General features: G+C 37.3%; 1 protein-coding gene across 5 annotated transcripts; it reads left to right on the forward strand.

Annotated features, from left to right (window-relative positions):
• Positions 1 to 306: 306 nt before the first annotated feature.
• On the forward strand, positions 307 to 11,173 carry GlcAT-I (Glucuronyltransferase I). 5 transcript variants are annotated; one of them, XM_081991051.1, is made up of 7 exons: positions 307 to 489; positions 1,098 to 1,154; positions 1,255 to 1,408; positions 1,467 to 1,807; positions 4,347 to 4,493; positions 6,988 to 7,075; positions 9,229 to 11,173. In XM_081991051.1, the coding sequence occupies exons 3-7, from the start codon at positions 1,294 to 1,296 to the stop codon at positions 9,504 to 9,506; spliced, it is 969 nt and encodes a 322-aa protein (XP_081847177.1). In that variant the 5' UTR covers positions 307 to 489; positions 1,098 to 1,154; positions 1,255 to 1,293; the 3' UTR covers positions 9,507 to 11,173. The 5 variants fall into 5 exon arrangements, with proteins under 5 accessions (XP_081847177.1, XP_081847178.1, XP_081847176.1 ...); XM_081991052.1 differs by having other exon boundaries at positions 1,098 to 1,139; positions 1,198 to 1,408; XM_081991050.1 differs by lacking the exon at positions 1,098 to 1,154 and having other exon boundaries at positions 1,198 to 1,408.
• The last annotated feature ends 398 nt before the right edge of the window (positions 11,174 to 11,571 follow it).

Here is an 11,571-nt window from a genome sequence, read left to right on the forward strand (position 1 = left end):
TGTCAAAATAACCGAATTACAGCCGGTTGAAGCGGTGTGGAAACCGGTTCAAATTGAGATATTTCCAAAAATTGCACGAGCAACTTTGACGCCCTCTAGCGGCGTTATTTGTACCATTACCATCTGATTTTTTGACATTTTTAGAAAGCTCGAAATGCGCTCTACAAAACTGTTTCTATGTCATTTTGACGTATCTGTCAAAATAACCTAGTTACAGCCGATTCGTTGGTTAACTCCCGAGTAAGTGTAGTACGGAACGCCCTCCTTGTTTGCCACACTGTCACTTCGGAACGCACTCCACTCTGACATTTGTCACCACTAACCTCAATATTGGCTTTGTTTATGTTTACTGCAGTTTTTCCGCCTTTTCGGGCAAGTTTTTCACTAAAACCAGCTTTATTAGTGTAAATTAAGTGTATTTTAGTGCAAAAATGGTGCAGTTCATCCGGGAAAGGCACTTTCCACCACTGGACGCACCAAAATGACCAGGTAGGGGCAAAACCATTTTAAACCCCTGATTTTACTGCTTTGGGGGCTGTCCCACATCCCCCAGGTGTCTCACAGTAGTCTGGGGGTGCAAAACACCCTGAAGAAGCTTTTCTGTCTTGCTTGGGGGGGTTTTCAGGCCTAAACCCAGTTTTAGTCGTTTGGGGGGGTAAACTAGGTAATTTTCTGGTTTAACCCTAAAAAAATGGTTTTTTAGTGTAAAACCAACCGAAACTAGTTAGTTTTAGCTGCCAGGGGTGTGGGGTGCAAGCAAACAAGTGAAAAACGGACTGCAAAACACCCTGAAGAAGCTTTTCTGTCTTGCTTGGGGGGGTTTTCAGGCCTAGATCAGTTTTAGTCTTTTGGGGGGGTAAACCTGGTAATTTTCTGGTTTGGTTGGTGGTTTAACCCTAAAAAAGTGTAAACCCAACCGAAACTAGTTAGTTTTAGCTGCCAGGGGTGTGGGGTGCAAGGAAAACAAGTGAAAAACGGAACGCGCTCCGCGCCTGTCACTTCAAATACCGAACGCACTCCATTTTGACATCTGTCACCTTTCTAACCTAATATTTCTTTGTTTATTGCTGATTAGGCTGTTTTGGGTGGTTTTTCAGGTAAAAGAGTGGTTTTTTGGTTGAAATCAACTCAAATTCAGTGTAAAACCCTGTAAAGTAAGTAATTTCCCCTGCCCGAGTGATATTTTGCGTGTTACAGCCGTGCCAACCTCACTGCGAGTGGTTGACCCCTAAAAATCAACAAATTTCTCTTCAGGACCGGTTTGGCCCGCATTAATGCTGGCATTTACGTGTTATGGACCGTCCCGCCATCCTAAAACAGAATAAAATGAAGCCCAAAAACGCCCTTTTCTACTTGTGTTGCCTCGTGGTGGTTCTGGTGATTTGGAAGCTGTCGGTGATCGAATCAGGTTAGTTCCCCCCCAGGGTTGTCCACTGCCAAACTAACAGACACAACAACCCTGACAGGCGTTGACAGGTTGCAAGTGATCAAAGAAGCCCTGGAACTGCACAAGGATCGGTTGCATTTGAGCGAACAGCAACTGCTCGTACTGGAACAGTTGGAGGCGGGCAAAAACAAGCAATTTCCCATCGTTTACTGCATCACGCCGACTTATTGGCGGTACGTGCAGAAAGCGGAGCTGACGAGGATCTCGCAGACCCTAAAACTGGTGCCCCACGTGCACTGGATAGTGATCGAGGACGGGGGGGAAAAGAGCGATTTGGTGCGTCGCGTGATCAGCGATTCCAAAGTGGTGGCCACGCATTTGGTGGCGCAGACTGCGCCCCAGGAGAAGAGTAAAGACAAGGTGAGTGGGGCTTTGCCCCCCTTTCTCTCTACTAAGTTTGTGTGAATAATTAATCGCTGACGATTTCAATTTTCAATGCCGACTAGATTTCAAAGCAAACAAATTCCATGACGTCACTGTTTCAGTGAATGTACGCGCTGTTGTCAGATTTTGTGCTAAAAATGTTTGGGCAACTTTGACGCCCTCTAGCGGCGTTATTTGTACCTCAATCGCATGATTTTAGGACATTTTTGGAAAGCTTGAAATGTGCTGTACAAAACTGTTTCTATGTCATTTTGACGTATCTGTCAAATTAACCGAGTTACGGGCTGTCAAAGTGGACACAGTCAATTTGAGATTTGTACTGGAAATGTTCGAGCAACTTTGACGCCCTCTAGCGGCGTTATTTGTACCGTTACCACCTGATTTTTTGACATTTTTGGAAAGCTAGAAATCTGCTCTACAAAACTGTTTATATGTCATTTTGACGTATCTGTCAAAATAATCGAGTTATAGTCGGTTGAAGCGATGTGGCAACCTGTTCAAATTGAGATATTACTATTTTTTGACGTTTCTATTTTTTGACGTTTCTATTTTTTGACGTTTCTATTTTTGACAGTTTCTATTTTTGACAATTTCTATTTTTGACGTTTCTTGACATTTCTATTTTTGACGTTTCTATTTTTTGACGTTTTTTGACATTTTTATTTTGACGTTTCTATTTTTGACAGTTTCCATTTTTGACAGTTTCCATTTTTGACGTTTCTATTTTTTTAAAGTTTCTATTTTTTGACAGTTTCTATTTTTGACGTTTTTGTCAAAATAACCGAGTTATAGTCGGTTGAAGCAGTGTGGCAACCTGTTCAAATTGAGATTTTTCCAAAAATTGCACGAGCAACTTTAGCGCCCTCTAGCGGCGTTATTTGTAGCGTTACCGCCTGATTTTTTAACGTTTTTGGAAAGCTCGAAATCTGCTCTACGAAACTGTTTCTATGTCATTTTGACGTATCTGTCAAATTAACCGAGTTACGGGCTGTTAAAGTGGACACAGTCAATTTGAGATTTGTACTGGAAATGTTTGAGCAACTTTGACGCCCTCTAGCGGCGTTATTTGTACCTCAATCGCATGATTTTTTGGCATTTTTGGAAAGTTTGAAATCTGCTCTACGAAACTGTTTCTATGGCATTTTGACGTATCTGTCAAAATAACCGAGTTACGGGCTGTCAAAGTGGACACAGTCAATTTGAGATTTGTACTGGAAATGTTTGAGCAACTTTGACGCCCTCTAGCGGCGTTATTTGTACCGTTACCACCTGATTTTTTGACGTTTTTGGAAAGCTCGAAATCTGCTCTACAAAACTGTTTCTATGTCATTTTGACGTATCTGTCAAAATAACCGAGTTACGGACTGTTAAAGTGAAAACTGGATTTGTACTAGAAATGGTTGAGCAACTTTGACGCCCTCTAGCGGCGTTATTTGTACCTCAATTGCATGATTTTAGGACATTTTTGGAAAGGTCGAAATCTGCTCTACAAAACTGTTTCTATGTCATTTTGACGTATCTGTCAAAATAACCGAGTTACGGACTGTCGAAGTGAAAACTGTCAAAATGACGTCCTTTTACATAATCTAACTGACCGCCATTTTGTATTATTTACCTGTCAAATGTCAAATTTAAATCAAAATCAATTTTGTTGTCAAATGCCATTTTGTTTTTGAAACTGTCAAATTTGTTTTTTTCAAAATGGCGTTTGAAGACAATGTCAAAAGTGACGTAATTTCCGCCATTTTGTTATTGTAACTGTCATATTTGGCCTTGTCAAAATGGCATTCTGTTATTAAAATTTAGTGTGACATATTATCGGCCATTTTGTTTTCGAAACTGTCAATTTTGGTCTTTTCAAAATGGCGTTTGAACACAATGTCAAAAGTGACTTAACGTCCGCCATTTTGTTTTTGTAACTGTCAAATTTGGTTTTGTCAAAATGGCGTTTGAATATAATGTCAAGAGTGACGTAATATCCGCCATTTTGTTTTTTAAACTGTCAAATTTAGTCTTCTTATAATGACGTTTTGGATACAAAATCAAAAAAGACGTAATATCCGCCATTTTGTTTTTGAAAATGTCAAATTTAGTCTTCTTATAATGACGTTTTGGATACAAAATCAAAAATGACTTAATTTCCGCCATTTTGTTTTTGAAACTGTCAAATTTGTTCGTTTCAAAATGGCGGTTGAAAAACAATGTCAAAAGTGACGTAATTTCCGCCATTTTGTTTTTGAAAATGTCAAATTTAGTCTTTTTAAAATGGCGTTTGGAAACAATGTCAAAAGTGACGTAATATCCGCCATTTTGTTTTTGAAACTGTCAAACTTGATCTTTTCAAAATGGCGGTTGAAAAACAATGTCAAAAGTGACGTAATATCCGCCATTTTGTTTTTTTTTTTAACCATCAAAGTGGGTCTGGTCAAAATGGCGTCCATAAACAAATTCTAAACGACCGTCGATTTTGTATTATTCATCTGTCAAATGTCAAACAGACGTCATTTTTTTGCAGAATCCGAAAGTGCGCAGACACCGGGGCGTCGAACAAAGGAACGCCGGTCTAAAATGGCTGCGCGACCATTTGGTTTTGGGCAAGGACAAGGGCGTGGTCTATTTTATGGACGACGACAACACCTACAGCATTAAATTGTTCGATGAGGTAAGAACGGCCGCCATTTTGTATTTTTTTAAACTGTCAAATGTCAAATTTTGTTTTCTCAAAATGGCGTCCTGAAAAAATATTGGAAAGTCCGCCATTTTGTATTTTTCCTTACTGTCAAATGTCAAATTTTGCCTTTTCAAAATGTCGTTCTGAAATAATATTTAAATGTTCGCCATTTTGTATTTTTCTAAACTGACAAATGTCAAATTTGGCTTTGTCAAAATGGCGTCCTCAAATAATATCTGAATGTCCGCCATTTTGTATTTTTCCAAACTGACAAATGTCAAATTTTCCCTTTTCAAAATGGCGTCCTAAAATAATATCTGAATATCAGCCATTTTGTATTTTTTAAACTGACAAATGTCAAATTTCGTCTTGTCAAAATGGCGTCCTAAAATAATATTTGAATGTCCGCCATTTTGTATTTTTCTAAACTGACAAATGTCAAATTTGGCTTTGTCAAAATGGCGTCCTCAAATAATATCTGAATGTCCGCCATTTTGTATTTTTCCAAACTGTCAAATGTCAAATTTCGCTTTGTCAAAATGGCGTTTTTAAATAATATCTGAATGTCCGCCATTTTGCATTTTTTTAACTGTCAAATGTCAAATTTTTTCTTATCAAAATGGCGTCCTCAAATAATATTTAAATGTCCGCCATTTTGTATTTTTTCAAACTGACAAATGTCAAATTTTGCCTTTTCAAAATGGCGTCCTAAAACAATATCTGAATATCAGCCATTTTGTATTTTTTAAACTGACAAATGTCAAATTTTGTTTTCTTAAAATGGCGTCCTGAAAAAATATTGGAAAGTCCGCCATTTTGTATTTTTCTAAACTGACAAATGTCAAATTTTGCCTCATCAAAATGGCGTCCTCAAATAATATCTGAATGTCCGCCATTTTGTATTTTTCCAAACTGTCAAATGTCAAATTTCGCTTTGTCAAAATGGCGTTTTTAAATAATATCTGAATGTTCGCCATTTTGTATTTTTTCAAACTGACAAATGTCAAATTTTGTTTTCTCAAAATGGCGTCCTCAAATAATATCTGAATGTCCGCCATTTTGTATTTTTCCAAACTGTCAAATGTCAAATTTCGCTTTGTCAAAATGGCGTTTTTAAATAATATCTGAATGTTCGCCATTTTGTATTTTTTCAAACTGACAAATGTCAAATTTTGTTTTCTCAAAATGGCGTCCTGAAAAAATATTGGAAAGTCCGCCATTTTGTATTTTTATAAACTGACAAATGTCAAATTTTGTCTTTTTAAAATGGCGTCCTAAAATAATATCTGAATGTCCGCCATTTTGTATTTTTTAAACTGTCAAATGTCAAATTTCGCTTTGTCAAAATGGCGTCCTAAAATAATATCTGAATGTCCGCCATTTTGTATTTTTCCAAACTGTCAAAATGTCAAATTTCGCTTTGTTAAAATGGCGCCATCAAATAATATCTGAATGTCCGCCATTTTGTATTTTTCTAAACTGTCAAAATGTCAAATTTCGTCTTGTCAAAATGGCGTTTTTATACGAATTCTATACGTCCGCCATTTTGTATTTTTGAAACTGTTAAATGTCAAATTTTGTTTTCTCAAAAATGGCGCCCTCAAATAATATCTGAATGTCTGCCATTTTGTATTTTTTGAAACTGTCAAATGTCAAATTTTGCCTTTTCAAAATGACGTTCTCAATTAATATCTAAATGTCCGCCATTTTGTATTTTTTAAACTGACAAATGTCAAATTTTGTCTTGTCAAAATGGCGTTTTTATACGCATTCTATACGTCCGCCATTTTGTATTTTTTAAACTGTCAAATGTCAAGTTTCGCTTTGTCAAAATGGCGCCATCAAATTATATCTGAATGTCCGCCATTTTGTATTTTTTAAACTGTCAAATGTCAAATTTCGTCTTGTCAAAATGGCGTCCTAAAATGATATTTGAATGTCCGCCATTTTGTATTTTTTAAACTGTCAAATGTCAAATTTAGCTTTGTCAAAATGGCGTTCTCAAATAATATCTGAATGTCCGCCATTTTGTATTTTTTAAACTGTCAAATGTCAAATTTTGTCTTGTCAAAATGGCGTCCTAAAACAATATCTGAATATCAGCCATTTTGTATTTTTTAAACTGTCAAATTTTGCCTTTTCAAAATGGCGTCCTAAAATAATATTGGAAAGTCCGCCATTTTGTATTTTTCTAAACTGTCAAATGCCAAATTTCGTCTTGTCAAAATGGCGTCCTCAAATAATATTTAAACGTCCGCCATTTTGTATTTTTTAAACTGTCAAATGTCAAATTTTGTTTTCTCAAAATGGCGTCCTAAAATAATATCTGAATGTCCGCCATTTTGTATTTTTTAAACTGTCAAATGTCAAATTTTGTTTTCTCAAAAATGGCGCCCTCAAATAATATCTGAATGTCCGCCATTTGGATTGTTTTGCGACGTCAGCGCAATCTGGTTTGATTCGCACCGTATGTGGTCGGTTTCAGATCGCCAAAGTGCGGAGGGTGGGGGTGTGGCCGGTCGGATTGGTGGGCGGCCTCAACGCCGAAGTGCCTCTCGTCGATCCAATCACAGGTCAGCATCAGTAGTATAGTAAAAATCAAACTATATTGCAATGACGTCATTCGTCGTCATTACCTGGTATAGTAAAAATCAAAGTAATTGGTGCTAAGACGTCACTAACCTAAAAAAAAAATCGGCTAAAGATAACCGCTCAACTACACTGTAAAACTGACTGAATTTTTGCGTGACGTCATGGCCAATTTTGTTTGATTTTTACTGTATGCTCGTATAGTAAAAATCAAACTAATTTGCAATGACGTCACGGCTCAAAAAAAAAAAACCCACCGCGTAACTGTGCCGTGTAAAATAACTACGTCGGATACGACAAAACTAAATTTTTTTCCGAGTGACGTCATTGCAAATTACTTTGATTTTTACTATACGAGGATACAGTAAAAATCAAACAAAATTGGTGATGACGTCACTCGGAAAAATTCATTTTGTTTTGCAGTGTGGTTGTGCGGTTGTTTTGCTGTTTGATTTTTTTAACACTGTGACGTCATGGCAAACTACTTTGATTTCCACTGTACTTTAGTGTTTGCAGCGAAATTAGTTGAAAGTACACTAAAAGTCAAGCAAGTTTGAGAGTGACGTCACAGCCACAAAAATAAAGGAAAATTAAATAGTGAAAATTGAAAATGACGTAATCGCAAACTAGTTTGGTTTTTACTATACCTCCGTTCGTATAGTGAAACTCAAACGAGATTGCGGATGACGTTACAGCTCGAAAAAAACCAAAGCGCGTAACCACTTCGAGCAGACACTAAAAAAAAAAAAACTAAATTTGTTTGGGTGACGTCACCGCAATTTACTTTGATTTCCACTGTACCTTAGTGTGTGTAGTGAAATTAGTTTTTCGTCAATATCTCCCCAATTAAAAGGGAAAGTTGTAGGGAATTAAATTCCCTACAACTTTCCCTCTGGGGGTTCTGTCAAAATTTTGACAGGTGACAGAGTTACAGGGTGGGGAACTTTACTATACAAATTTACTGGTCAGTCAAACTGTTTTTGCCCATATCTCCTCAAGGAGGGCTTTGAGGGCCAAAACCCTCTGAAGCTTTCTTGTAGGGAATTAAATTCCCTACAACTTTCCCTCTGGGGGTTCTGTCAAAATTTTGACAGGTGACAGAGTTACAGGGTGGGGAACTTTACAGTCAAACTGTTTTCGTCAATATCTCCCCAAGGAGGGCTTTGAGGGCCTAAACCCTCTGAAGCTGTTTTGTAGGGAATTAAATTCCCTACAACTTCCCCTCCGGGGGTTCTGTCAAAATTTTGACAGTTGACAGAGTTACAGGATGGGGAAATTTACTATACCAACTTTGTGGTCAGTCAAACTGTTTTTGCCCATATCTCTCCAAGGAGGCCCTTGAGGGCCTAAGCCCTCTGAAGCGTTCTTGTAGGGAATTAAATTCCCTACAACTTCCCCTCCGGGGGTTCTGTCAAAATTTTGACAGTTGACAGAGTTACAGGGTGGGGAACTTTACAGTCAAACTGTTTTCGTCAATATCTCCCTAAGGAGGCCCTTGAGGGCCTAAACCCTCTGAAGCTGTTTTGTAGGGAATTAAATTCCCTACAACTTTCCCTCTGGGGGTTCTGTCAAAATTTTGACAGTTGACAGAATTACAGGGTGGGGAACTTTACTATACAAATTTACTGGTCAGTCAAACTGTTTTTGCCCATATCTCCCTAAGGAGGCCCTTGAGGGCCTAAACCCTCTGAAGCTGTTTTGTAGGGAATTAAATTCCCTACAACTTCCCCTCTGGGGGTTCTGTCAAAATTTTGACAGTTGACAGAGTTACAGGGTGGGGAACTTTACAGTCAAACTGTTTTCGTCAATATCTCCCCAAGGAGGCCCTTGAGGGCCTAAACCCTCTGAAACTGTTTTGTAGGGAATTAAATTCCCTACAACTTTCCCTCTGGGGGTTCTGTCAAAATTTTGACAGTTCACAGAATTACAGGGTGGGGAACTTTACTATACAAATTTACTGGTCAGTCAAACTGTTTTTGCCCATATCTCCCTAAGGAGGCCCTTGAGGGCCTAAACCCTCTGAAGCAGTTTTGTAGGGAATTAAATTCCCTACAACTTTCCTTCCGGGGATTCTGTCAAAATTTTGACAGTTGACAGAGTTAGGGCGCATTTTTTGACGCAGTGGTCGCGTTCGCAGGCAAAGTGACCGGCTACAAGAGCGGCTGGTTGCCTAACCGTCCGTTTGCGATCGATATGGCCGGTTTTGCCATCAATTTGGACCTGATTTTGGCCAACAAAATGGCCACTTTTTCGTATCAAATGGCCAAAGGAATGCAGGAAAGTGAGTTTTTGTCCTACTTTACTACGCGCGACGATTTGGAACCACTGGCCGACAATTGCACCAAAGTGTACGTGTGGCATACGCGAACGGAGGCACCCAAAATTTTGGGTACCATTCCGAATATCGAGGTTTGAAAGGGTTCGCGTAGAGGGCGCTTTGTTTGGTTGGGGAGAAAAAAAAAAAAAAAAAAAAATTGTCCACCCTGTATCTTAGTTCCTGATGAACCGAATTTGACGAAACTTGGGACACTACTAAAACACACTTTCCCCTTTAAAACCTGAAAATTTCAAATTTTTCCCTCACTCGGTTTATACAGGGTGGATCAGTAAACAAACTCAAGTTGGTTTTCAAAAAAAATTAAATTGTCCACCCTGTATCTTAGTTCCTGATGATCCGAGCGTGACGAAACTATGACAACTAAATTCCTCGTCCTTAAATTAGTAGAAAACGAACCTAAACTCGATTTTTTCGGAAAAAATCAAAATGGCCGCCAAAGGCGCCATTTGCAATTTCCGCCATTTTGAATTGAGATAAACTGGTCCTGTTTGTACTCGTTTTCGACTAATTTGGGGTCAAGGAATCCATTTTTTCAGTCAATTTTCACGTCAATGAACATTATTTTTAAACGGACTATATAGTACAATGAACATTCCCTAATTATTGATGAATCTCCTGAGTGAACGCTATATTGCAATCGACTATAGATTTTTTTTTGGTGAACAATATTTTGAGAGCGACTGTATATTTGTTATTGCAAAATTTATTTTGGAACTTTTGGAACGGACTATAGAAAATCCACTTTAAAAACAGGAAAATGTTTAAATAAAATTGTCCACCCTGTATCTCAATTCCTGATGAATCGAACTTGACGAAACTTGGGATTCTAGTAAAACACACTTTTCTCCTTAAAATCCTGAAAATTTCACATTTTTCCCTCACTCGGTTTATACAGGGTGGACTAGTAAACAAGCCCAAGTTGGTTTTCATAAAAATTAAATTGTCCACCCTGTATCTTAGTTTCTGATGATCCGAAGTTGACGAAACTTGGGACAATACTAAAACACACTTTTCTCTTTAAATTCTTGAAAATTTCAGATTTTTCCCCCACTCGGTTTATACAGGGTGAACATTATTTTGAAATGGACTATGTTTTTTTTAATTACCACGTTGCCATATCGCTCCTACTTTTTCTTTTCTAGTTTCGACTCGTGGATTGCCAGTAATTGTTGAAAATCCTTAAATATTAAGCAAAAATGTAGTACACGTGGCAACACTGTATTTTTTACTCAAATTTATACTTGAAATGACATGAACAATGATATACATGACATTTACGTTATTGTTTCTAATGACAGTTTTAGGTTTTAGGCGGCCATTTTTTTGTGGGTTATTATAGGTTAAGGGGTTGTATTGAGTGTGACGTAGTTTCCGGAGCTTAAACGTGGCAACGTTGCACCGAAACTACCTTTATTTTAGGTTAGAAAAAAAATGTAATTTTTAGTATTATTACATATACAGAGTGAGCCAATTAATAATAATGCCTTCGCTTTTTTTTTTGAATAGTATTTTGTTGTAGCGTTTAGGTGGAACACTTAAAAAGTACTTTTTTACACTGTGATATTACCGGGTGGCTAGAAATGTTAATTAATAATTAATTAATAAAAAAAATAAATAAATAAGAAAAAAAATATAAAAAAATAAATAAAATAATAAATAAACAAATTAATTTTAGTGCGGTTTGTTGTTACTAATTAAGTGTAAACGAGGATGGTGAATCTCACAATAAATCATTTTATTGAAACGTTTGGATTTTTATTTTTACCTAGAAAAAGACCGCCCCTTCACCAATTGTCAAGAAGAATTTTTTTAAATTTTTCTTGACTTTTGGTGAATGCGCCTGTAGTGGTTTTAACAGCTTGTATTTGCTTGTTGTATTCTATCAGGGGAGCGGAAGGAAGTACGTGGTGGTGGTAAAAAAATAATTTTTCTTGACAATTGGTGAATGCGCTCGAATTTTTTGCGTTTCTGCTCTTATTGTAAAATTAAATTTTCTGCAAAAATTACTGTATTACCGGGAGGTAAATTGAAGTTTCTCGACATTTGGCGAATGCGCCTTTGTCGGTAGGAAATTAAAAAAACTAGTTTTCTGGACAATTGGCGAACGAGAAAATTGTCAAGAATAAAACAAAAAACCAGAAA

The sequence above is a fragment of the Ips typographus genome, linkage group LG12 (assembly GCF_016097725.1).
Source record: "Ips typographus isolate SLU linkage group LG12, UJ_Ityp_2.0, whole genome shotgun sequence".
Taxonomy (NCBI): domain Eukaryota; kingdom Metazoa; phylum Arthropoda; class Insecta; order Coleoptera; family Curculionidae; genus Ips; species Ips typographus.